General features: G+C 35.8%; 1 protein-coding gene across 1 annotated transcript; it reads right to left on the reverse strand.

Annotated features, from left to right (window-relative positions):
- LOC123540515 (uncharacterized) lies at positions 1–26,084 on the reverse strand. The gene is made up of 18 exons (XM_045325606.2): positions 25,126–26,084; positions 22,335–23,605; positions 19,343–19,436; positions 17,487–17,647; positions 15,585–15,731; positions 14,531–14,636; positions 14,077–14,112; positions 13,361–13,569; positions 12,915–13,071; positions 11,444–11,533; positions 10,888–11,159; positions 9,687–9,847; positions 8,489–8,681; positions 6,837–6,942; positions 6,201–6,251; positions 4,913–5,155; positions 3,798–3,943; positions 1–3,029 (listed from the first exon to the last, which is right to left on the reverse strand). Exons 1-18 carry the CDS (start codon positions 25,202–25,204, stop codon positions 2,856–2,858), a joined length of 3,696 nt encoding a protein of 1,231 aa, XP_045181541.2. The 5' UTR covers positions 25,205–26,084; the 3' UTR covers positions 1–2,855.
- Between the last annotated feature and the right edge of the window lie 810 nt (positions 26,085–26,894).

Below are 26,894 nucleotides of genomic sequence, written 5' to 3' on the forward strand. Positions count from 1 at the left end.
ACTTTATTTAAGAAGGTTACATAATTTAAAAGAGTAAATACAACAACTAATATGGCCTTCCATGTAAATGTAAATACACAGTATTTTATACAGATGTTTACCACCGCAAACACACTAGATAAAAAACTTGAAATGAATAGGATTTTTATCAGAATTTTAATTAAGTGAAATTAAGTGAAATTTATTTTGCATACATATACACTCTTCAATCAAGATTGTAGAATTCAAAAGCTAACATATGAGCCGTGTCATGGGAAAATCAACATAGTGGGTTTGCGACCAGCATGGATCCAGACCAGCCTGCGCATCCGCGCAGTCTGGTCAGGATCCATGCTGTTCGCTTTCAAAGCCTATTGCAATTAGAGAAACTGTTAGCGAACAGCATGGATCCTGACCAGACTGCGCGGATGCGCAGGCTGGTCTGGATCAATGCTGGTCGCAAAGCCACTATGTTGGTTTTCCCATGGCACGGCTCATATATAGATTTGAAAAATATCATCAGAACAACATGTATGAAAGTATCGTCAGATTAAATAGAAAACTTTTAATGTTATAACGTTGTTCTTGTAATAATTACAAATGCCATTTGTAAAGATATAAAAAATAAACAATTTTCAAACTTGCTGAAAATATGTAAAACCTAGTTATGTGAAATTTCAGCACTGGGGTCTTACTACAAAGTCATAAAACAAAGATATGTAACAGTTATATAAAAACGGTTAAGTTTTTAAAGGTTCTGTACTGTCCTAAAGCGTGGTCTTTTCCGGAATTCCAATTGTCATTTGACAATCGTTTTGTAGAACTATATACATATGCTGTGTATATTGTTCTACTTCTTGTCAAAAAAAGCTCTTTCATTTTTATGACTTGGTTATGACCAAATTTCAAAATTTCAAAAATCAGTCTAAACGTTCATTGGGAATTTGTACAATAAAAATGATAGATTGTTTTAAGCAGGTATGACTGAGATTTATAACTGGGGCTGACGCGTGTAACGTAAAGTGTTTCTCAAAGACAGCTAAATAAAAGCATATTTACATTCCTTCAAGTGAAGACTATGTTAACCGCTTGTTGGATTCAAGTTTGTGTATGCCTTGGACCTTTGTACTTGTGGCGGAGATCATATAGCAGTTTCACGATGGTAAATGTTACTTTCTACAACACAAACGCCTCTTATTGTTATAATTTATGCTTTAGTGCAGTTTATGTCATGAAAGTATGCGCTTTGGGCTTTCTTACATAATTCCATGTACATACTAACTGTACAAAGAAAAAAAAATAATAGTGATATCTTGAATAAATGTCGTGACTTTGAAAGAACACACGTTTTTTCTATGTTTCTGATAAAAATAACATACAAAATGATTTTTTCGCAGTTTATTGTGTGTGCTTGTCGCACAGAGAGTGTGTATGTTTTCCAACGAAGTCATGATTAATTTTAGATAATTAACCATGTTGTATGTCCATACCGTTTGCCTTTCATTTGGCGGGGGTAAATGATGCGTTATGTCACAGCGCAGCGGTCCACCCAGAGGATATTGTCATACATGTTCAAGACACTCACTGCGTCGAAAGTACGATATAAACAAAAGACGTTTAAAGTACTTAGCCGTGATGTGGCATCGAAAGCTTGATAAATAAACTAGAAAGCTATCAATTCCAACTTCAGTGCCGGTGGAAAGTCTGTTACAGCTTCTTTTTGTTGTGGGCCTACTTTGCAAATGCGTGGCTCTGTGGATGTGTTTGTGGTGCTTTGTGCTTCCGAGAAATCTACACTTACCTTTTACCTTCTGTTAACATTAAACATAATAACACGCTCTATAGACAAGATCACACTGTACTTTGATATATTAACATAGTTTTTTGACATAATAAGACACTATTTGGACAAGTTGGAGGCCAGAATGTTAACAAGCTTTCATCGAGGAAAATACACGTGCTGTCTTTGAGAAACACTTTTCGTTACACGCGTCAGCCCTAAGTGTATATATCATAACAATTTCCCAATGAAAAGTAACAAATATATTTACTTTTCACCGGTAAGGATCTACAGAATGGATATTTTTAACTAAAACAACAAAAGTCAACACATGAAATAAAAAAGAAATTTTGCTTTGTTAACATGTAAGCTCAAAGTACAAAATATGTTTCACTCATAAACACCAGCTTTTACATTTTCTCTTATAGCAGCGTCAGTTGTGAAAATATGCATCAGTGAAATACATTCAGATTTTACATGAAAGTAAAACGATTTCCTATATATCATGTAACGTAATAAAACGTATTAGCGTCCGAGGGCCCTTTCACGCTTCCGTAGAATCAACATTTGAGTATCGACCAACGCAAAGTCGGCCTTGCTTTTCAAGTTTAGCCAGTCTACTTTCATTTTCTTTACTTCTGTGAATAACTTTGGATCGATTGAGATCATTTTCAGGCTGTCAAACACAAACATGTGCAGAGCGACATCGCATGAAAATGTGCTCGGTGTCCTAAGGATATATTAAGACTGCACACAACAAACAATCATACAAAACACATAAAAACGTTCGTAATTACATTGCACCTAAAGAGGAAACTTACAGATGCTAATAAGACATAGATGTGCAGTATGCAATGAAGCGCAGTGTACTGTAAAATCGTCAAACGCAAAAAAAATCGTATTATATTTGATTTAGTAATCAGTTTTAAAAAAATCACACAAAAACACAGTGTCAAACTAAAACAAAATGCCCCGATTAAATCATATATCAAACCGTATAATATAAAGAATCAATCTAAAAATCTGAAAACATGACTGATCACATGACCGACAGTCTGCCTGTATATGGTCGTATCACACGCATTAACCATCGCAGTCAGGGTTGAAACACTTCTCTCAGATTACTCATTAATATCTTCATATCTCTGAACAGAGTTGTGATGTCTAGCAGCGCCATGGCAGAAATAAAGACAATAATGGATGCCAAACCAACATATCCAACAGCTGTGGCTGATGGCCGGTCATCTTTGGCACTCGTCTTTTTCCGAATCTGAAAATCATGCATAAGTTATACAAATGCTTGCTTTTCGATTGGTGTTTATGGAGATAATGCATTTGAATAGTTTTCATACTCTCTAAAATCGTCTATGAAACTTCATGGAAGCTGGACTAATGTTAAGTAACAACGAGTGAAAATAAATGGAAATCAATAAAAGTATTCTGGAATAGTTATGATATGAAAAGTGATCTACGCTAAATCTTAAGCTTATCTTCCTACTTTAAACGCAAATTAATAAGCTGAAAATGGTTACACACGCCAGACTGAAAACACAAAATCACATTGGTAAAAGCGATAAAAATGTCATATGCATCTGCTTAAAGAGACGATACAGATGATAACGAGGCATCTGTAATTTCATTGTCAAAAGTGATAAAATGGATGATGTAGTAATTAAAGAGGTAATATCAACAATAAGGAAGCGTAAGTAATGTTACTGCGAGAAAATGGGTGATGTATCTACTTAAAGAAGGGATAGTAATATTTATGAAGCATATGCATTTTGAATTCTTAAAAGCGATTAAAATGGATGGGATGATCTATCTACTTACAGAAATAATATTGACAATAATTAAGCATCTATAATTTTATTTTTAACAGCGATTTTTTTAACCATCTACACGTACATAATTTTTAATTTGCTTTCTTTGAGAAATTTTAGTATTTTGAAATCCAAAACGTTTAACAAGTATTTCATGTTTATGTTTTCGATGGATAGAAAGGATAGAACGGTTATGAAAAAGAAACGGTTTGTTTTACCGTTGAGCTTAGCTCAGCCTTGCTGACTTTCAGCTTCTCTTGTATCTCTAAAACAATTATTTGAAGCTCCTCTGCGGTGTAGTTCTGTGGAGGATTCACCCATCCACAAGGGCACACACAATCGGACACACACGTTTCTTCAGGAGCTGAAATTAATGATATTGTATATATTTCGAATGTAAAAGCACATTCATATTCGGTTAGTATCAATCATGGTCCCGTAATTGCATTCGGCAATGTTCGTACGAATACGTTAGCTCTGTAATCGAGTTCGGTATTCTCCGGATGTTTGTTCGTATGAACTACATTAGCAGCCGGAGTATGCCGGATGTGCAACAGGGGAATACGTAATCGAACGTTGATTGCCGAAGATCATAACGGGTCCACTACCTCAAATGAAATATATTTGCATAATTGAGCCGCGCCATGAGAAAACCAATATAGTGCGTTTGCGACCAGCATGGAGCCAGACCAGCCTGCGCATCTGCGCAGTCTGGTCAGGATCCATGCTATTCGCTAACAGTTTCCCTAATCCTAATTGCAGAAGGCTTTGAAAACGAACAGTATGGATCCTGCCCAGACTGCGCGGATGGGCAGGCTGGTCTGGATCCATGCTGGTCGCAAACGCACTATGTTGGTTTTCTCATGGTGCGGCTCATATGATAAAGTGTTGCATGAGATGCATTAGCCTAAGAAATAGACCTATAAAGAAACAGTATGGTACCTTCTTACAAGAGCAAGATTAATACGCTCTTTTAAGACTTTGTAAGATATGGCATTCTGAGGTAAATTTTTGAAATTGTATCTAGACCGAACACGTATACAGAGTCTGCATGCCCGGGTGGTTAAGGTCGCTTGCACCTCATCGGCGCTGGTCTGAAACCACATTTGACTTATACATTCTTCATAAATTATGAGGAAATCATCCATCTGGTTTCCGGAAGCTCGGTGGTCCCTCCCATGTACACGTCCATGTCCAAAAATAATGCTCTTAAGGGCATCCAGGGTCTTCCACGAAATATTATTTTAAAAATGTATATACAAGTAGAAAGTGGATCAATGTGTAAACAACTGCACAATTCAAATGTTTACAAAATATCAATAAATCTACCAACCGGAAGCGGAACCAGGAGCCGATGTCGTCGTTGGAAGGACAACACTTACACCTGTCGCTACCAGAGGATCATACGTTGGCTCGCTCCCAACTGTTGATGCATCAGGAGTGTTAACTGGGTCGGTGCTTGTGTAATCTCCATGATCAATATTTATGACAGTGTCACCGCTGGATGTGTTAGTTACATTTGACGTGCACGTGACAATTGACAAAGGGATAGGCAACTGCACGCTGGAGCTAGTGGCTGTTAAATAAATGAAAGGATATTGACATAAACGCAAGTATATCATTTAAAAACAATACAACTGAACAAAATGTTTTAAGAAAGGAGTAGATGGTGCTTAGTTAAGCAACGTTTTGAAATAAACCAAAATCTAACTAAGTTACATAATTATACAGATCACACCAAAATACGCTTACATTATTTCTGTTCAGGACCATCTTCAATGTTACAATTAATGACTGATAACTACATGTAAGTTAAGTTTCCAATCAATTTTGAAATTACATATTGTGCTCTTAAGTTGGCATATATAGCAATTTTTAAAATTTCATTCGCTAAAATCTTCAAATGTTATAGAGATTAAAATTAATAAGCTATTATAATAATTATTATTATTATTATTATTATTATTACGCCAAATTTATACAGCACCATTTCCATAAACACACATTCAAAGATACTTTACATACTTATACACAGAGAATATCATCATGTATCAGTGCAGATATAGAGCGATCACACCAGAGGGAAGGGGCGAGACAAAGCCCCAGGAACCAAGCGAAAGAGACAGAGAGCTTTTGTATGGGCACATACATGTCTGGCTAACAAAGCCTAGCTCTTTGCACATAGACAGCCTTGTTGTGTTACGCGTCATGTTTAGAAAACCGATACACGCGAAGAACTTTTAACTGGAATGAACAAGTATTGGCTTCTGGGCCGGGATTCGAACCACGGACGCCAACTTTAAGCCGACGTTTATTAATAAGCATGGTTTATAACAAATTCTTTTCATGAATTTACTAAATTGAAAAAATAAATGTTTCGAATCCATCAAAGGGAGAGGTGGTCTAGTGACCAAGGTGTCGGCCGCTCAACCCGGGGATCGTGGGTTTGAGCCCTACTGGGATAATTACCACGGCTTTTCATATGACACCAGGACGGCTTTTTCGAAGCTTGTAGCTCTCATCACGGTCGAGCTCAAACTAAATCCATAAAAACTTTCTAGATTTAGGGGTCAGTGTAAGTTCAACGGACCAAATTAGTAATATCAAAATTTTCACATTACCGTTAGTTGTAGCTGAACAGTCTTCATTCATGCTGCCGTCAAGATCATAATCTGAATATCATAAAACATTCATTTCAATATAGTGTTAAAGTTTAGTAATATTTGCATTATGTCGCATACAATATTATCACTTGGAAGATTTTGATGGCAATAAGAATTAGACAATAACGAATGTATGTTAGCGTACGTGTATCTTTAATACATCACAGTCTGTCCAGTGAACTTTCATGCTTAAGTTTTGTAAATCGAAGTGATTTTCATAGAAAAGCCACTGCAAAACTTAGGTTGCTTTATTCTATCATGTTTTACGAAGGTCTTATTACTATAATTTCAACAGCTGTTACGCAAAATCTGAAACAAAGATTAAATGAGCCGCGCCATGGGAAAACCAACATAGTGCGTTTGCGACCAGCATGTATCCTGACTAGCCTGCGCATCAGCGCAGTCTGGTCAGGATCCATGCAGTTCGCTAACGGTTTCTCTAATTGCAATATTCTTTGAAAGCGAACAGCATGAATCCTGACCAGACTGCGCGGATGCATGCTGGTCGCAAATGCACTATGTTAGTTTTCTCATGGCGTGGCTCAAATAGTATGTATGAGTGCATGAGTTTGGTATTAAATTAATTTGACTCACCAATGTCACCCGGCACTTTACTATCTGAACAGTGTTCTTCGTCAACTAATCCATCACAGTCATTGTCTATACCGTCACCAGGATAACCTGTTGTCAGTCTACAAATCTTTGAAAAAAAAATGAAACATACAGAACAATGTAATCTAAGAAAAAATATCTTAAGTGTAATGTCAATGAAAAAAAAAAAGATGTCAGTATAATGTCAAGAGATCGCTACCAACAAATTATATAAAACATATGTTAAGTTTAACCTCCCTAGACATTTTGTACAACTTATGTAATGCACGTGAAAACGCGCTTTATAGGAGGTGTTACGTATTTTTAAATTATATTATACATGTTTTAAGTAACAGTTTTACTAAACTTAAAACAAATTATTATTCATTTGATTCAAATTACCATTGAATTAAACAAAATATTTTTATTGATTTACCTTTGTTTAAAAACACTATATGACATACATGAAATGTACTACCATTAGAAAATGCACTTTGCTTTACGCAGGATGTATGACTTCCTTATTAACGTAAACAGAACTGAACGATTTTCACGAGTTTTTCATTAATTTCGCTTATTTTTGATATTAATTATCGTAGACAAGAGCACATGGGTGTCAGAGGGGGGTTAACATTTAATTTAGCAAGACAAGGAATGCATTCCTACTACTAGTTTACTGTTAATAAAAGGCTATTTACGTTATTCTTGCATAAAACTACATTTTCCACTGGATCATCCCATGTATTAACGGGAGAAATATCACGTATTAACAAGGTAATACCATGCTGTTAATACAGTGCACATGATTTTTATTTTTAAAATGCTGGGTTAGGACCAGATAGTTACTTTTGGGTCGGTGTTTACTATGGTAGGTCACAGTTCGTTCGATAATCACGAATATATTGAATCGCATTTTACTTTTGCAGTTTTTTTTCTATTTCAGGAATCATATCATCAGATTTGGAAGAAACAGCCAGGATGTTGTTTATTGAATATCTCACAAATTCGTAGATATTTTGGAAGGAGGCTGCCATATTGGAAACGGTTCGTACTCAAAATAGCTCGTATGTAAAACTATTATTCTTGAAACTGTGTTCCCGTTTGTTGTACGTTTAGATAATATGCAAAAGTATGGTCAATTGTATGTTTCTGATAACGAAAAACAAAAATAATCTTCTTAAAAAAAACTTGAAAACATGCTTTTGATAGTGTTGCTGATTTGTGTTCCCCGCGGTAATGGATAATCAAAACATGTTGACCGTTTCCAAGAACAACCGAATGGTAAATAAAGATTGTATCGGAATCGTAATATTATCAGATATGAAACTAATATTTTAGTCTTCGTGTCATGTTTTTATTCAAGAAAAGCGACAATGCACGTTTGTTTCGTGTATTGAGGTCGGCAGAAGCCTTGGGATATGTTTGTAACCTCGACCGACATTCCAACACGTGTATTATCCCCATATCAAAATCGATCTACGTGATTCACAGTATTTTCATGATCTTTCAAGTACATTAAACAAAAGAAAGAAATTTACATACATGTGTGTGCTCATTAATCATATGTTATAAACATCCTCTAAATGGATATATATGTTCCCCACACCTTATATTTTCATACGCCACTGAGGCACGAACATATTTGTTGCACTTACCTCATTATTATCTTCATACAATACATCACTTGGTATAATGATTGTCTCGCCTGGATGCGCCATAATACGTGTCAATACGGTCAGTGAAAATGTTGGTCCCTCCGAATATACGAATGTACTTGCTATATTCGCTGTCAGCGCTGCCGGTGTTACCTGACTTATTACCTCGGTACCATTTACGTTTACTGCGGAGCTGTTGGAAGAATGATACAAAAACAATTGCAACATACAAAACAATGGTAAAAAGTCAGTAGGAAAGGCCACATTTCAGCCCCCGCTAAGGCAGCCGCCACAACAATGTTTATGTGGACATGCACATGATAAATATATGAGCCGCACCATGAGAAAATCAATATTGTGGATTTGCGACCAGCGTGGATCCAGACCAGGCTGCGCTTCCGCGCAGTCTGGTCAAGATCCATGTTGTTCGCTAACGGTTTGTCTAATTGCAATAGACCTTGAAAACGAACAGCATGGATCCTGACCAGATGGTGCGTCTCAATTATTATAGACAATAAGCATTGACCAAGGAAAATATACAGACAAAGATAAAAAAACGAAAACAATTCTAGTAGTAACGCTGTGGTTAGTGGAATAAATACAACTAGGATGCTTAAATGCGTTTATTGTTACAGTATACTCAGAATTTCAATCTTTTATACAGGCATGATCAAGAAAAGTGTAAATAAAAGTTATCCCAACAACGCAACAACTCTTGTTTAAATAATCCTAGACGAAATATCTAAAAAGCCACAAGCGCATGTACATGTACATGCAGAAGGCCGAGCAACAAGATAGTCACTGTAAGACTAAATGCATGAACTCAAATTCTATATATCTAAATCTTAAACATTCTTATATTTATTTTTCACTTTTTATCAGTGTCAGTCCGAATGCTATCAGATTATCCAGTTCTTATAGTCTCATTAAATAAAAGAAATATATTAGACCCACTGAAACCAGGTTGTCTTTTTCTTTAAATTGTTACGTAATACTTTGTACGTTACCTCATTTGACTGATGGAGCATGTCCGTTAAAATTAAAATGAATGGAACTTTGTTTCAATCAAACTAGCATAATTTATTACTTATACTTACCACATATACGCCGTTACTTATTTTACATTAATGTAAGGGGCGAGTGAGCGACCTTAGCTATTCGGTCATAAAGGTCCTTTTTAAGGCAATGAAACTTTTACCTGAAACTGAGTTGAAAGAGAGTGTTGTCTAATCCCGGAAACACGTGGTCACTTTTATACTGTTGGACAGGAGGGATAACAACAGATGATGCCCAGCCACCTACGTCTGACCAAATTTGAAGCTGAACTTGAACTGGTTTGGTTGCAGAAACGCGGTATATCTATGAGTGGTAATACAAACGATATTTATTAAGGCTGTGACTAAAAACAGATCTGGTGCGCCTGTGATATATTGCAGACTTCGATATATACCGGATTCAAGCAATTTAAACGAAAATTATCTTAAATGTATATATTTGGTAACCATGGTGATACCAACCCTAACCTTTAGTCAGTACATTATACAATATTATACACTAAATGCGCACGGACATGCAAAAATGTGCGTATTTTTTGCCGTGCGCTCCAGTTTATAATCACTTCCGGGCAAGCAGAACGGCTGCCCCAGATCTGTAATGAGAAACATCGTTTATTATAACAGCAGAAGAGAGAATAAAACGAGTGAAACAAGCCTAATCTAATTTATTATTTGACTGGACAGAACAATGCAGTAATGAGTTATGCTGTCGCAAAAGACAAATTGAATTACTTATGACTTTTGCTCCATATATGGAAATAAATCAAATCATAGGACAGTTGACCATTACTTTACCCCTACTAAAAGAAACTACTAGAAAACTTTTATCTAAGAAGTACGACCGTAAATAACTTAAGCCACAGTTTCTTTCAAACACGCACAAGTGACACAGAATCAACAAAGAAATATTTCAAAATATTCACAAAAATGTAACTCAACTCTCTGTTAGAACGAATTTTGACGAACGGTTTTAAAACTGCTGAATGAGCGAGATGGTAGTAGTAATAATAGCTGTAGCCATTTTGCGTAAACTGGCCCGTGACATCCATGGTTGCGTCACAAACACTTGCAAGGAGATTAACTTACGAAATCAAGCATGTTTCACATGGCACTAACAGGATTTAGTTTCTTTTGTGAACACATTATACATAGAAACTTGGGACCGTCAGCTTCAAAATGTTTTTCGGCTGCTGGTTTTGACATTATTGTACTTATTCAACCATTTCTCAAACTCGTGTATAATCTCATATCAAATGGAAAACAAACTTTACAGCCTTACAAATTAATGTTAGCTTATACTTTTATGAAAAACAAAGAAAACAAAAAACAACAGAACTGCGCTACCGTATTAGGCACTACGGCTCTAATATAGATATCTCCCGTAAAGTCGACTGGATCCATTTGATCGTAATCACCCTTGACAATAAGTACAGTGCTGTCGTCTGCTGTAATAATATGAATTTCAGCCTCTGCGTTGATTGAGTCAAGGTCAAGCTTTGGTATGTAGAACCCTAAGCCAAGTGACTCTTTCGGTGGCATTTGGATTAAAGTGTCACCGAAGGTCCCACAAAATACCGCCACGGGGCGATCTGCTGTCAATAACAATTCATCAATATCTGCAAATCAGTAAAACACGTGACAATGAGTAAAACAAAAAAAAATACTATTAAAAAAATATAGAATAGTGATAATTTAAAACTTCTTGGCGTTATTACTTTGAATCCACATTTTATGTTCGTAAAAAACCCGTAATACAACAAATATACCCACTAAACCCGATTATTGTTTAAATTTAAGGTAAAACAAAATTAATCTTCAACAGCATTCTTTATTACAATTATAAATGTCTGCTATCGTTTTGGCCGATATAGAAGAGGACCCTACTTAAACATAGTGATACCATTTAATATTTCCGTATTCCAGTTTAAAGAGATCGTCTGATAATTGGAGTCAGTTGTCCTGTCAGTTGCAAATGCGTCACACAATTTTGCTGAAAAAAAGAGAATTTATTAACAAGATACAACATTTGTTTAACCCTGACCCTGCTAAATTTTTATAGTGAACTTGTCCATCTTTCAATTCGGACAGTACCATTAATTGTTATAAAAGGGGTGCATATCAAAAAGATACTGACTGAAATTTGAACAGTGCAGATCATGATCAGACTGCACGGATCCACACTGGTCGCGAAGGCAGATCCAATCGTGTCCAGCATGGTACGGGTTAATATAATTCAGTACAGGTACTATTGCGCCAAACGTTGTTTCACATCTCATTTACATCGACATAGAAATATGAGGTAGGCCTATGGAAACAAATATTTGATACCTGCTGGCATCACAGTGATACAGTAAGACCAAGTGGTCAAAACTTACTTGTCTTTTCTTTTGTATTGTCAAATCGAAACAATTTAGGTCATATATTATATATAGTGACTTTGGCATTATTTCAGGCATGGGACGGCTTCCTGGGAAAAACCACTGACCTTTTATAAGTCAGCTTAATGGGCTACTTACACGAACACCACCACAACCCACATTGATGAAAGGAAATGATTCGCACCTTAACCGCTCTGCCACGGAGGTCCCTAGACCCTGTACGTCACCTCTTAGGAACATGCAGTTGTAAGACAGTGGTATAATGCTAATGCCCATATGGGACAAGTTGTAAAGTAAACAAGAATTGTCGGAGGACAGCAACACTCGACTATTCAACAGCCTTGTCATTTGAAAGAAAAAAAAAGTTGAAAAAGGGGAATAATTATGTAAAATTGCAGAACAGGGTTATGAAACCTGTAAAATGCATATCAGCTCATGACAGTGAACAAGTGTGTGAAGTTTCAATCCATTCCCATTAGTGGGTACTGAGATACCAGCTTACATGCAAAAACTTAACCAAAAACTGCTAAGTCGAAAAAGGGGCATGATTTTATAAAAATGCAAAGTAGAGTTACGAAATCTGTGCGTTGCCTGTCAGATTATGACAGTAAACAAGTGTGTGAAGTTTCAATCCATTCCCGTTAATAGGTACTGAGAACCAGCTTACATATAAAACCTTAACTAAAAATTTCTAAGTCGAAAAGGGGGCATACTTTTGTAAAAAAAAAAAGCAAAATAGAGTTATGGAACCTGTGCAATGTAAGTCAGTTTATCACAGTGAATAAGTGTGTGAAGTTTCAATCCATTCCCATAGGTAGTTACTGAGATACCAGCTTACATACAAAAACTTAACCAAATCGGGACGCCGACGCGGACGCCGACGCCGACGCATGAGTGAGTCCAATAGCTCTACCTATTTTTTGAAAAGGCAAGCTAAAAATTGAAACTTGAAACTTTACAAAAATGTGTTTAAGGATATTGTATATTACATACCTGTAGTATCATTTATGTTTATCGACCTGTCCACGAATAAAAGGTATGACGGACCAAGAACATCTGTTGGTAGTATAGTCAGTCCGGTAGCTTCACTGCTAATAGTGGACCGCAGCAAATACACCGATACTTCTCCACCTGTCGCTGAGAGAGTTATCTGCAATAGGAAGTGACTGAAATTAACAATTACGTAATTTCCGTTATATACAGTTTTATTAAACCTTAAATACAGACGGACACGACATTTATCTGGTGCTTTCAAATATATTTTATACTGTCAACACACTTTCAAATTAAGTATGTTAGTTAAGCATAACGCATATAAAGAAATTTATTTGCAAATAATTATAAGTCGGCCTTTAGATGGTAAGAAGTGAATGGAAATAAGACTTAGTATTCTAAAGATTTGCAAAGGGAGAGAAACTTATCGCGGAAAAAGTTCTTACACTGCTGAAGACTGACTCGGTTATCATTGCTTCCTCAACTAAAAGAGTCTCGCTAGCACTCATTGTCAATACTCCAAGAGAATTTTCAACATTTAATTCGATCGTAATAGTCGAAGCTAGATCATTTCTTGTGGACAACATAATGGTAAAGTCATTATCGTCACTTGAAACGGGAATTACAAATTTCTGGCCCGATGTGTCAGCGCCTCCTGCAAGTTTGAAAAAAAAAAAGAATTATTTAAATACGAGTCCTGCATTAGACTAGATTGTAACAGTGAAAACATTTAAATATAGTTTGCATGCAATGTGATTTTTCGGCTAGAACGGCTATATTGTAGCAACATAAGCATGAAAAACACGGAAATCAGTCCATCAAGTATAGTAAGAACTTTATAGAAGTTGAAGCCTGGGGTTTTATCGCATGTGCAACAGGTTGAAGTAGGATCACACGAAGAAAAAAAATAAATGGAAATAAATTACTACATTGGACATCACGACAAAATCATCTTGACCAAATATTGGATGATTTTAAGAATATTGTAGACATATATAACTTGGTAAATCAATTTGTCTGTGGTGTGGTCACTGAAATGAATGCATCTTTCAAAAAGCGGTAAATTCAGATAGGGTGTAAAGTTTGAATTTGTTCATTTTCACACATTATGGTACAAAATGTGTATCCAGCAAAATTTCTAAAATATTCAATAAAAACTCACCAGATATTATCTTATTGCAGTCTTTGTCTGGTAAACCTGAATATATACACTTACAGCATTGAAATTATAGAATTAGTCAAGTTCAGAAATGAAGTGTTTTCGTTAAAGTACAAGAATATCCTTCTTTGCGTAATTTATCATCACTCATGAGATAATAGAATGTAAATATGAAAATTAAATGTAATAACTATAAAACTGCATTTCTCTTTAATTAGATATAACATTAGCAAATAAACAGTTCAGATTTTTTGTTTGAGTGTGCTACATATCATATCCAGTTGATAGCAGTCAATATGTTATTTTCTCTCTCTTTCTCGCAGAAATGCAATTTTCATGGGACAAACTGTCCCATTAAATACTTTGAGTGAAAATTTAAATTGACAAATTAACGTTTACATTTGCAGAGATATTTTTTTATCAACATTTTGATTAAAAACTGTAAAGTTTTTAATACCTATTACAAAATCTGCTGAACCAGCAATTGTCGAGAGTACAAGTTCATCATAAGAGACGCCAAATACATTGTCTATGTCCCAGCGATATTCAGTATCCACGGTTTGCTTGTAAAAAATGAAAGACAAAATTGCAATGTATAAGAATTATACTAGAATCACTGCGCAAAACCGTAAAAATAGTTATATTTTTTTCTACTACATTCTTTAGCTTTATCTGAAACTGTATATATTGACCGTATTTACAGTTTCATATTTACACTCAGCTTAATTTGTTTTAGTCACTTACACAAAGTGAATGTATATTACAGTCACATCGTTTTTGCATGCCAAACATGATATTCCTGTGTTGTTGTTTTGGGTTGTTGTTTTTTGATGTTGTTTTTTGTTGTTGTTGGTTGCCGATGCTAGAAAAACTCGGCTAACATGCTTTAATTTTTTTTATGCATGCATAAATGCATACGCTATTGTACTTAGCAGAAAAAAACATTATTTTTACTTTATTTCTTGTATTAATTGAAAATTTCGGTATTCAATAAAAAGAATCTATCAATCACTGGACTGCAATAGTTGAAGGTTCGGATGAAAATATCTGGTTCTCGGGTACCTCGGCAGAGCCTCGTTGCCGTCCGAAAATTTCCCCGAGATCCAGATAATTCCATCCGCACCTTCAAAACAATGAAAGACTTTTATTTTGGATGATTCTGATTACTGTGTAAGATATTACATACACATCTTGAATCATTCTGTCAGATGCGTCAAAACATAACTATATTTCCATTATCAGCTAAACCAGAAACTTGGTAATTTGTTTTTGTATGTTTGTTTATATGTTATACACACTGTGAATAGCCAATATATAAGATTTACACCGATTTTATCTAAACATGATGTGAAATCATTTTATTTCGTTGACATAACATGGTGTTGTTTTGAATTGGGACTCAAGCAATAATAAAATCCACGCAAAATAGTCCTTAGCGGAAACAAAAGATTCCACAGTAGGTACGAGAAAGCATTTTGTCTAGGAACAATAGGGTAAATGTATATACTCACAAATATATGCTTTAAGCCGACATTGTCCTCGAACCATTCAATCGAATACAATTGTTCATTTGTACAGTCAGTGACAGTATTTGCTACTACAGAAGCGGCAAAACATTCAGAAATACAGATCTGCTCAACAATTGCAGATGGAGATATCTAAAAACAGAAATTTAATTATAAATAGCCGCCGGTTTCTTTTTGCCACGCCGGTATTTGGCAAATTCAGCCCATATTTATACGCGCTTAACAAAAATGAAAATTGCCTTAAATTGTTACATTAACTCACCTATTTTAAAGACAGTATGTTTTGATATAATATCATTACTAGTTTTTTGTAAATAAGTACGAGAAAATTGCATTTGCCATGGAAAACCGGTTTCGCCATTATGGCAAAACGGTTTTTTGCCATGGCAATTTTTTTTCATTTTTCTTAAAAAATGATTTTAACTATTTCCAAACGAATGTATAGGTAGAAATATGCTGTTCCCTATCGATAACTCAGTTTTTTTTATTTTGCCATGGCAAATACATTTATAAGTAACCTATGTTTCTTTGCAGCTGGTTTGGTTACCTCTTCATTGTTTAAAATACAGAACTGTAACAATTAAACATTACTTCGATGTTCGTCTACAATTCGTTCGAAAATTACAATTCTGTATGTCAATTATTCCTAGTTCAATTTATTTTCTATTTGAGCCGCGCCATGAGAAAACCAATATAGTGCATTTGCGACCAGCATGGATCCATACCAGCCTGCGCATCCGCGCAGTCTGGTCAGGATCCATGCTGTTCTCTAACGGTTTCTCTAATTGCAATAGGCTTTAAAAGCGAACAGCATGGATCCTGACCAGACTGCGCGGATGCGCAGGCTGGTCTGGATCCATGCTGGTCGCAAATCCACTATGTTGGTTTTCTCATGGCACGGCTCATTTGATGTCTAGGAAATCTGTCTTTTGTTGTTGTTTTTTCTAAGAATTACGTGCGAACTCAGAGAGTTAACAACATATTTCATGGACTCAATTCAGAAATGAGGTCAGCTCAAGGAAACCAGACACTAAGAGTTTCAAGAGGGGCCTCCGTGGCAGAGTGGTTGGTTAAGGTCGCCGACTTCAAATCGCTTGCCCCTCACCGATGTGGGTTCGAGCCTTGTTCGTGGCTTTGAATTCTTCATGAGAGAAAGCCGTCCAGCTGACCTACGGAAGGTTGTTGGTTCTACCCAGGCGCCCGCCCATGATGAAATAATGCCCAGAGGGGCACCTAGGGTCTTCCTCACCCATTGAAAGCTGGAAAGCAGCCATATGACCTATAATTGTGTCGGTGTGGCGTTAAACCCAGGAAAAACAAAAAAAAAAACAAATTAAGGGTTAAAAAGCATTTGTATGCAACTTTACAACGGAAATGTTACTGCCTAAATTTGTAATACCGGGGTCATACAAGTAGGATCGTTTTACACACATGTCTTTGACTGACTGCTTAATGAAGGTTTGATTGTGTAAAGATGTATGATCAAAAGCTAATGCTGTTAGTAGAAACAAACGTCTATGATCCTTGCTATCTGTGTCGATAATGATTTCATACCGTAAATTCGAACACGAAATACTTAACGGAAAGGTAATGTTTACCTACTAATTTTTTTTTTCAGACTTACTGGATTTTGGAAATGTTTGATCAATGATATTTTAATGTTACTTGTAATTACGATAAAAAAAAGTACTTTCTAAATTTCGACTTATTTGACATAAAGCGGACGGTACGTAATTCTGATATCTGTGCGTCTTCTTCGTAATGCATTTTCTAATAAAATACAAACTGATTAATTTTGTTATATTCAAAGGCGACACGCCGAAATTCAAAAATGATTATTTAACCTGGCCACTTTAACATTTATTGAAATTCTAAACTTTCTGATACCTTAATGGTTATGGACGCTTCCGGGTCAGTGCGAGTCTTAAGTGTTAGCACGGCGACGTCGCACGTGGTTATAGAGATATTTATATGACCAGCTCCTCGTACAATCAGGCTCGTGTAGTTTGTTACACCGCCGGCGGTCTGGACTGATGTGAAACTGAAATCTGAATGAAAAAAATCTGGCATAACACTTTTTTATTATTATTTGACGTACCATAGTGTAAGTATTTAGTGTATATGAATGAAATGCATTGTACAATTGTGCATAGCTCAGATACAATTTTAAGAAGACTCAAATCAAAATAATTTATATTTCTACGGTATTAACCAGTTGTTTTCCTGTTTAACCTGTTGTAATTTTGCAATCTGTTTTACCGAAAACGTTTGCAACCGTTACATTATATGGTTGTCATCAATATTCTTACACGACCAGCTATAATAACCTACACACTTGTAGACGGGCTATTCTGCAATGAATCGATCGCGCGCATCGTGTTTTGGCTAAATGCTGTGGCATAGCACGCAGTTTTGATGTAAATACTCCTCTGATTTTCGTCTAACGCTGTTTGATTTTAAAGTTAGTCGTGTTAGAACCGAAATAATAAATATCTAAATAAGGTTAATCGTGTGTCGTTCTTACGCGTAGAAATATATTCATATGCACAAGAACTCCAAACTCGGGTTATTCTACGATAAACCTAATTTTGATACTTATTAGGGAACCGATCCTACCGATTTTCGTCGCGAAGAGACGAAAATCTGGATCGATCCCTCTACGGTAACATGCGATATACCGAATGAGATCTGTACTATCGAATTAAAAACTGTGTACTTCCGGCACGTGCACAGAGCGTCTGACTTCGGATTTTTTGGAAGAGTACGCCTTTTCTTTGTGCCTAATAAGTGTCCACATAATTTGTCCGAACCGCAACGTCTTGCACATCAGTACAAATATGGGTATATGGTATATATACACATAGTGTGCACTTGTAAATAAAAGCACCTAGTGAACACAGTTCATATAAATAAATATACATCTCCGGAGGGCACCTATCCAAGTGGTGAAATTACATGTAATACAATAGAATATGGGCATTGTGGTTTTTATTCCAAAATCTACCTTTAAATAAACAAGGAATCGATCCTACGCGTAGCGACGAAAATCGGGATCGATCCCTCTACGGTAACATGCGATATGAATGAGATTTTTACTATAGAGTTAAAAAAAGGTGTTCTTCCGTGCTGTTATTGGACAGTTCTTTTCAAATATTATGGGATGAGTTAATGTCGGATCGATCTTATTTCATATTATTTCTTGTGTAATGAATTTTCCGGCTTAAAACTTGAGTTTGATTAACGATAGTATTCACTTAACTTTCTTTAGAAATAACCTGACGCATTTAGCTCAGCTAGCCTAACGGCAGCCTGATATTACCAATCCAATCCTTATGCCGAAAGCTCTTTCTTTGGGTTTATGGAACATTTTTACCATTTGGAACAAAACAATACGTATACAATTATTTGTCCAACATTCGAGAATCCTGTGGAAAAAGTACAGTAAACAAAATAATTCTACACTAACCCTTACCCTGCTAAATTTCTATAATGAACTGGTCCATCATTCAATTTGGGCAGTACCATTTATTATTCGAAGGGGTGTTCACGGAAAATTTACTGGCTAAATAGCGAACAGTGCAGACCATGATCAACCTGCACGAATGTGCAGGCTGATCTTGATCTGCACTGGTCGTAAAGGCACAATCACTTGCTGCCACCAGGCTGATGGTTAATTATGAATTATGTGAACCGACTTTCATAACATGTAGGCCTAACAATTAGGGCGGATAGAGGTGTATTACCTAAATCAGCGGAAGTGCAGTTGTCCTCGTCAATCTGTCCGCTACAATCGTTATCCCTGTCATCTCCCGGAGAAGATAATGTTCTCACACAACCCTGAAGCAGACGATTTTATTTTACTAAAATGTATAAATATACATATATCTTTTCTGTTACAAGTAAACGCTATAATACTGGACTCAAAAAATGACACGTCATAATGTGCAATTCGTATTGTCTATCCGCTCAATGATAAGTCCGCATTGTCTGTTTATTGTATGAACTTATAATTATCAATTAAATGTTCTGTAATACAGGTGCTATCACTGTCTTTATTTCTATAGTTTTTCCTCTGTATTTTGTTCCTATTGAATAAACATAATTAATATCAATTTTACAAGTTAAACATTTTACGTTTTCATATAATTTTTAGGGCTATATATATCTCTACTGTCTTCTCAATTAAAGTGAATGACTTGTTGCATTGGTCTGAGATGTTACTAATTCTGGCACTTTTAAGATTTTCTTTTATATAAACAAAGAAGGATTTTATCGTGTATTGTCCTGTCGATTATTGTCCATGTTTCGCAAAATGACCTGCTTTTGGTTATTTCGCCTAAAACAGGATTCAAGATTAGTATCCCTTTCTGGTGTAATTCGAACGTGTTAAAATGGAAATATATTTTAGATTTGCGTGCTTTGTTGGCAAATAAAAGACAGTTTTTTTGTTGTTTTTTTTCGTTCAGATGCGCCGAACTCAAAACCGTGTTTAATTTGCTAACAAAGCACGCAAAACTAAAACCTATTTCCCAAATAGTTTTGTAAGCTATGAAAATACATTTGTCTCAAATTTCACAAGTTATCAGCATTTCTGTTGTTCAATAGGAGTCACGTGCTGACCAGATAAATCCAATATCTAGTTAGTGATTTTCCCATAAAACAAAATGGCTGCGACATGCCCGGAACGTTATGTGAAAAGGGTATATAGACGCAATCAACGCCTTTGACGTAAAATGAGAAAGACATTTAGCTGGCTTGAGAATGGCCGACAACTAAATCCAGCAGGCGCTTAAGTAATTACTTAAGTTTTTACATGAAATTGGGACCGCCCATGTCTGATAAAAGATAAATGCCATAGCAGGCACGTTTTGTCATCCTCCAGATTCCTCCAATATTCATGTTGGAAAAGTGCCTTTTTGACAATTACTGACCTGTGTGGACTAATAATCCAAATATTTGCCAATCTTTTTGAAGATGTAGACTCAATGCTTTAATTATGTCTTTTTTTATTTGTTTCCGGATAAGGAGACAAAATTCTAAAGATAAAATAAACACGTATTTCAACACCCTTGTTTATTTAAATGTCACTATATATCTGTTGTTATGTTTAACAAATCAATTAATGTATTTTTTAAAAAGAGTAAACGTAATTCAATGAAATGCGTCATATCGGATCACTGCTTTTGTTTCATCACGTGAAAACCGTGCGATCTATTAAATATTGTTTAGACAGTTTTTTATCTAAATAAAGAACTTATTCTCCCACGTATTGATTTGATGAATTACTATTGAAATGAATTTTGCCATTTGAGCATTCGCATTCATTCTGAATTGAAAACTATTTATTGGATGCAGTTCATATTTCATATACTATTGATTTTTACAGAATTGTATCAATGGTAGATTAGCAAATAAAACCCTTTTATTTGAAGAGCGTGCTTCCGATTAAATACTATTCTAGGACAAACGAATAATGTTTAATTAGACTAAGTCAATGTTAGAACTGTATACTATTTTTGAAACATTATTATATAGGACTGTGGTTCATTCGCCGTTGTCAACAAAATTTGTCTTACTTCAAATACCCTTGCTGCAAAACAAGAACATATTAACATTTTCAAAACGTTTAAATGTGATGTGTGTCTTTAGTTATGCGAATTCTGTGGTTCATATACCGAATCGAAATAATACCTTCTTGAATAAACATTGAAGAAATAAGCTTACATGTTTTGGTCCATCTAAAAATCAAATGATGAAATAATGAAGGTCATTATACGTTTTTATAGTTTAAACTGTAACGTGAGAAGCGGTATTGGAAGCAAGATAAAAACGTATGAATAGAGTTCCATTGAATATTAGGGGCCTTCGTGGCCGAGCAGTTAAGGTCGCTGACTTCAAATCTCTTGCCCCTCATCGATGTGGGTTCGAGCTTTACTCGAGGCGTTGAATTCTTCATATAAGGAAGCCATCCAGCTGGCTTATGGAAGGTCGGTGGTTCTACCCTGGGGTCTTCCTCCACCACCAAAGCTGGAAAGTTGCCAAATGACCTATAATTGTGTCGGTGCCACGTTAAACAAATACTTTAATTTTCTGCTTTTAAGTGAAATACTGAAATTTATCCGTGAAATAAAATTGATATTTTCACTGCTTAAAACAGCGAAAATATCATTTTATTTTTCACTGGTACGGAACTACACTTGAAAGCAAGCGAACATAAATTATACACGATCGTAAATTACTTGCAAAATATACTTCATTAAAGATATAGATATGTATATAAATACTTATAGGATCATAAAGATAATAAAATCTAAAAAAAAAGGATTTGAAACCGTCGTAGAACTATCTGACAGTTTTTTCGACGTCATGAAATTATGACGTCATGATGCGATGCACGTGACGCTGTACGGGTAAAATGGCTTTAGTTTGTTTAAAACAATTGAAAGTGCATAAAATAAAAAGAAATTGTGTTTGTTTCAATGTAAGATCGAAATCTATTTCACTCGTGAACACCATAATTTACATTCTGCGCCACTTGTGAAAAAATATTTATTTATAGTTTTGACTCGATGAAATAGATCTATATTTCAATCTTACACTGGAACAAACAAATATCCTCTATGAATTATATATAACAAATATATAAACAAAACCCTAAATTTAACGATTTATTGTAAACTCGAATCAATCAATGCTACAGTTTTCCCTTTCAGAATGCGACTTTTATGTCATTACCTCATTTTCCCAATCCCAATTGGCTCCTAAAAGTACTGCATATTTTCCCTCGCAGAAGCCATACATGCTACGTAACGATGATCCACTGATAGACGTCTCTGTGTGCGCAGGTTCAGCTATCATTGCATCATAGGAGCTTCCATCTATTCCTGACCACGGCGAAAAATGAACGGCCGGGGACGGCTGTACTAATACCAAACTACTGGTATCAGAATCCGATACCACTGCAATAAGACTTTCATTCTGTGCCGACAATGTGCAATGAAAATAATGTTCAGTGTCAACCCATTGTTCTCTGTGCGGTACAAGGACCATTGCCACAGACCCTGAAGGGGTATTTACGCCACTGATGTTGTAGAGTTCTAAGTTCATCACCTGAACCATAAGCACAGGCTCCGATGCATGTACTGTACTGTGCATTTGCCAGTCAAATCTCCTCTCAACACCTTCACCTGCCTTTGGTATTATGAAAGGTGAGAATCCCAAAATTTCTACAACTGTGTTATCTTCTTGTGTCACAATCTTTACTATATCCCCAGCGTCATTTAAGTAATTAGGCACAACAACAAATTCAGTTCCCCATTTACTAACAGGTGGAATTTGCTCTATCATATCCGATGTTGTTCCTTGGTCATTTGGAACATCGCGAGCGCCAACAAAAACTGCTATTTCTTTATTAGCTGAAACATATGAACCTGTCAGATCTTGTTCGCTTTCGAAATGAAGAACGTCAAGCTCGTTTATCACAAAAGGTATTTCTGTTCCAGATGACGTAGAACTTTCTAATGGAATTCCGTTCACGCAAACTACGTTAGTTTGAATATTGTTCGGAAATGTTATTTCAATTTTTGTGTCATCAGCGGTTCCGGAGACGGCAAACTGACAGAAACCGCCGGTTGAGCAATATGTTATGACGTAATACTCTGTACCAAGGTGCTCGTCGGGAATTGCTAGGTAACCATCGCCCGGAAGGCCATTTACATTGGACTGAATAACGTGTAAGGTAAAATTGTCAGGGGACTCAACTTTAATACCCCTTCTCCCAATTTCTGTTCCATTAGGAACAAGTTCAGAGCAACCTGATGCGTCAAACGTAATGGCGTTGAACCCAGTAGCAACGCCCCAGTTGGACGTACTATATGAACACGATGTCACATTGTTAGTAATAACTGGAAGCGTTCCTGTAGTCTTTTGAAGTAATATTCCGACAGGTGTAGGAACCGAAGCAGACGTATTCCTTCCCAGAAACGATGTATGGTACGTTATTGAATCTAGAAAATACATCAAATTATCACAATAAGGTTACAATATCAATATCAATCTGAAGTTTTATTTTTGATCATGAATAAATGGCTTCAAAGAATAAAAACGTGTTTAATAAAATCTTACACCAAAATATCTTTTGGAAGAATATAACCCAACCAAGCAGAATAATAGAAGATTCTGTTTAAATGAGTCATTTAAGGCAATAAAAAATCAAAACCCTCACTCTTCTTCCGGCTTAAGCGGAATTCTGTTACAATAAAATGGACTCAAAGATGCCAAGAAAGGACCAGCAAATACACCAGAACTGGGTTCCAGTACGGGGAGACATTTTACAGCCACCGTACTGCACAAAAATGTATAGGACGAGACTCTGTTGAAGCACAGAATACAACCGAGCATAATAGCAAAATTGGTATGAGGTATGAATTAAAACAAGAGCACCGCCTTGCAGGTGTAGACGCTCATCTGATTTTTTTTTTTTTTTTTGTCTCTGTATTGTATCAGTCACACTACACCGAATAGCGTTAACAAACGCCCGACGTATAGAAAAATTGCAGTAGAAAGTTATCCAGTGACGAAAGGCCGTGAATCAGGTCTACCGGACAATAACGAATGCGAACCGGACAAGTACAGAATAAGGAACGCACGAGTAAGGAACAAAACGCATACCAGCACATTGCTACAGTACATCTAACGGACAACTTTGTGGTATACGTTCCAAATTTTGAACATGCTCAAAACTTTCCACCAGTTGGAACGAACATCGCTAGACAAGGAGCAAAGGCGACGCATGAGAAACGGAAAAGAAACGCTTGCAAACGGAAACGAACGGATTGAAAATTTTGTTATACGTTGGACGTCCGTTAACGCTAAGCTGTGTAGTGTGACCGACCCTTATAATAGAAATATCGTCCTACCCATGATTTTCCAAGTCCAAAAGGGGCCATAATTCTTGCAAAAAAACAATGTAAAGTTACAGTACTTACTGTGCAGAGTCAGCCTTTTATGGCAAATAATTGCTCCAAGTTTTTAAGGAATAGCTTTAACCATTAAGGAGAAAAGTTGACCTAAACGCAAAACTTAACCAAGAAATCTGATATTATGAAGTCCAAAAGGGGCCATAGTTCTTGCAAAAAGCAGGATGGAGTTATGTTTCTTACTGTTCAGAGTCAGCTATTGATGGTGAAGAAGTGTTGCAAGTTTTAAAGCAATAGCTTTGATAGTTTAGGAGAAAAGCTGACCTAAACATAAAACTTAACCAGGCAACGCCGACGCCGATCAAGTGATGAAAATAACTCATCATTTTTTCCCCAAAAAATCAGATGAGCTAAAAAAAAACACAACAACTCTCATATTAAAACATTTTAGATATAAAAATGATAACTACTAAAATCAGCATTGTCGTCTGCTAGTTGATCTGAAAACAATATTTTGAAAAGGCTAAAGTGGAATTCAACAAAAGTTTATTTTGGGTTTATAACATATTTCAAGAATATTATATGGTAATAATAAATGAAATACTTACCTGCTTCGTATATGATACAAGACAGTATATATAGGAATACCCACACATCATCAAGTGATAGCCTGCTGAATAAATTCATGTCCTTTAACTTTTGTGCGAAAGAATTATTTTCTTGCGAACATACTTATTTCTTTACTGATTCAAACGGGTATTTTTACACATAATATGTTTCAAATGATACTTCGACGTGTTCAACACTCTTTCTCATGTTATTCCAAATATATTCAAAACTATATCCTAAAATATAGTTCATCTCATTTCTTGTGGTTTCTTTTAACACACCATATTATACACGTTATTTCTGCTATAAATTATGTAACGTGACTAAATCCGTGGTATTCTAGGAATAAATTTCATACGCAATATATTTTTATGATATTTCTGTTGTAAAATGGAATTCAAGAACGGTTTCTTTTCTTTTCAACTTACTTTTTTAAATTATGACGTCATTCAAGTTTATTTATTGCACGACCAACGGATGTGCACATGTTTTACTTAGCAACACTTCACTTAAATTCCTGTACGTATATTAACTTATTAATATTTGTGTTCACAATCATATAATAAAATAATGCGCAACTTTCATTCAATTGATTTCATTTGATTATTATCTACGATAAAAAGAGATCAAATGTTCGTTCATCTAATCCAATATTAATTAAAATTCGCCTTGTTCTGTCAAACAAACTACAACATTAGATCCAGCCACGAAATTATTCATAACGCCATAGAAACAATGTCATAATATTCCGAAACGTTTTAACAAACCTAGAGCACCCTGCTTAAATTGCAACAGAAATATAATGTCATAGATTTTATTGCCATTGTGCCATTGTCAAATACCCATTGATTTTACTCGGCGTTTTCATTAAAATCTATGACCGTTATAATACGACAAGACACCGGCGGAAATTGGCAGTACAAAGCCCAATGTCATTTCAAACCGCCTCTCGTGTAACCAAGTAATCTACCACGATAAATAAAAATATCAAAATGAAAAAACATTAAAACAATTAATCTCTGAACTGTTTGAAAATTATTGGACAAAATATTGTTGACTTTGCAGATATAACGTGAAAAGCATAATTAAAAAACAAACCAGTTTCTGAGACTTGGTGATATACTGCTAAACCTTAAAATGATCAGGCATCACGTAGACAAGTTTCATTGTACACCGTACTACAGTATCAATAATTAGAAGCATATACAAAATCATGTTACTGTTTAATTTATATGTAATAAATAGCTCATTAAACACCGATAACTTGTCCATGTTTAATATTGACACTCTTAAATAAACGCTGGTTACTTGCCAGTATGAATATAGGTTCAGTTATGCGTTGGAGGTTGTCTTTCATTTGAAACTATTTTGCTGTGAGTTCGCATGTTTCATTGATGGTTTGGTGGTTTAGCAGTAATACGCTAGACTGTCAATCCAGAGGTCCGGGGTTCTAATCCCTGTCCAGGCATAGTAAATTTCTGAGATGATCTTGAGTATCTAGTACCTAACTAAGAGGCCAATACTGGTTCTTCCTAGGAAAGACGGCTTCGCGTGCTTCGATGCTATACTTCGGGCACGTTAAATTATTCGCAATGAGCTAAGCTAAGTTAGCCGGACAGGCCTGTATCTGTGTGAGCCAATTCGTTTCACATTTGCGCCGTTCGTCGTTTTGCCGCTGGCAACCGGTTAGGTGTTTGCTTGGCTTCGTTGATCCGGCGAACGCCGATATGCGGCCGTCTTGAGAGATAAGCTAAGTGGCAAATAATGT

The sequence above is a fragment of the Mercenaria mercenaria genome, chromosome 16 (assembly GCF_021730395.1).
Source record: "Mercenaria mercenaria strain notata chromosome 16, MADL_Memer_1, whole genome shotgun sequence".
Taxonomy (NCBI): Eukaryota; Metazoa; Mollusca; class Bivalvia; order Venerida; family Veneridae; genus Mercenaria; species Mercenaria mercenaria.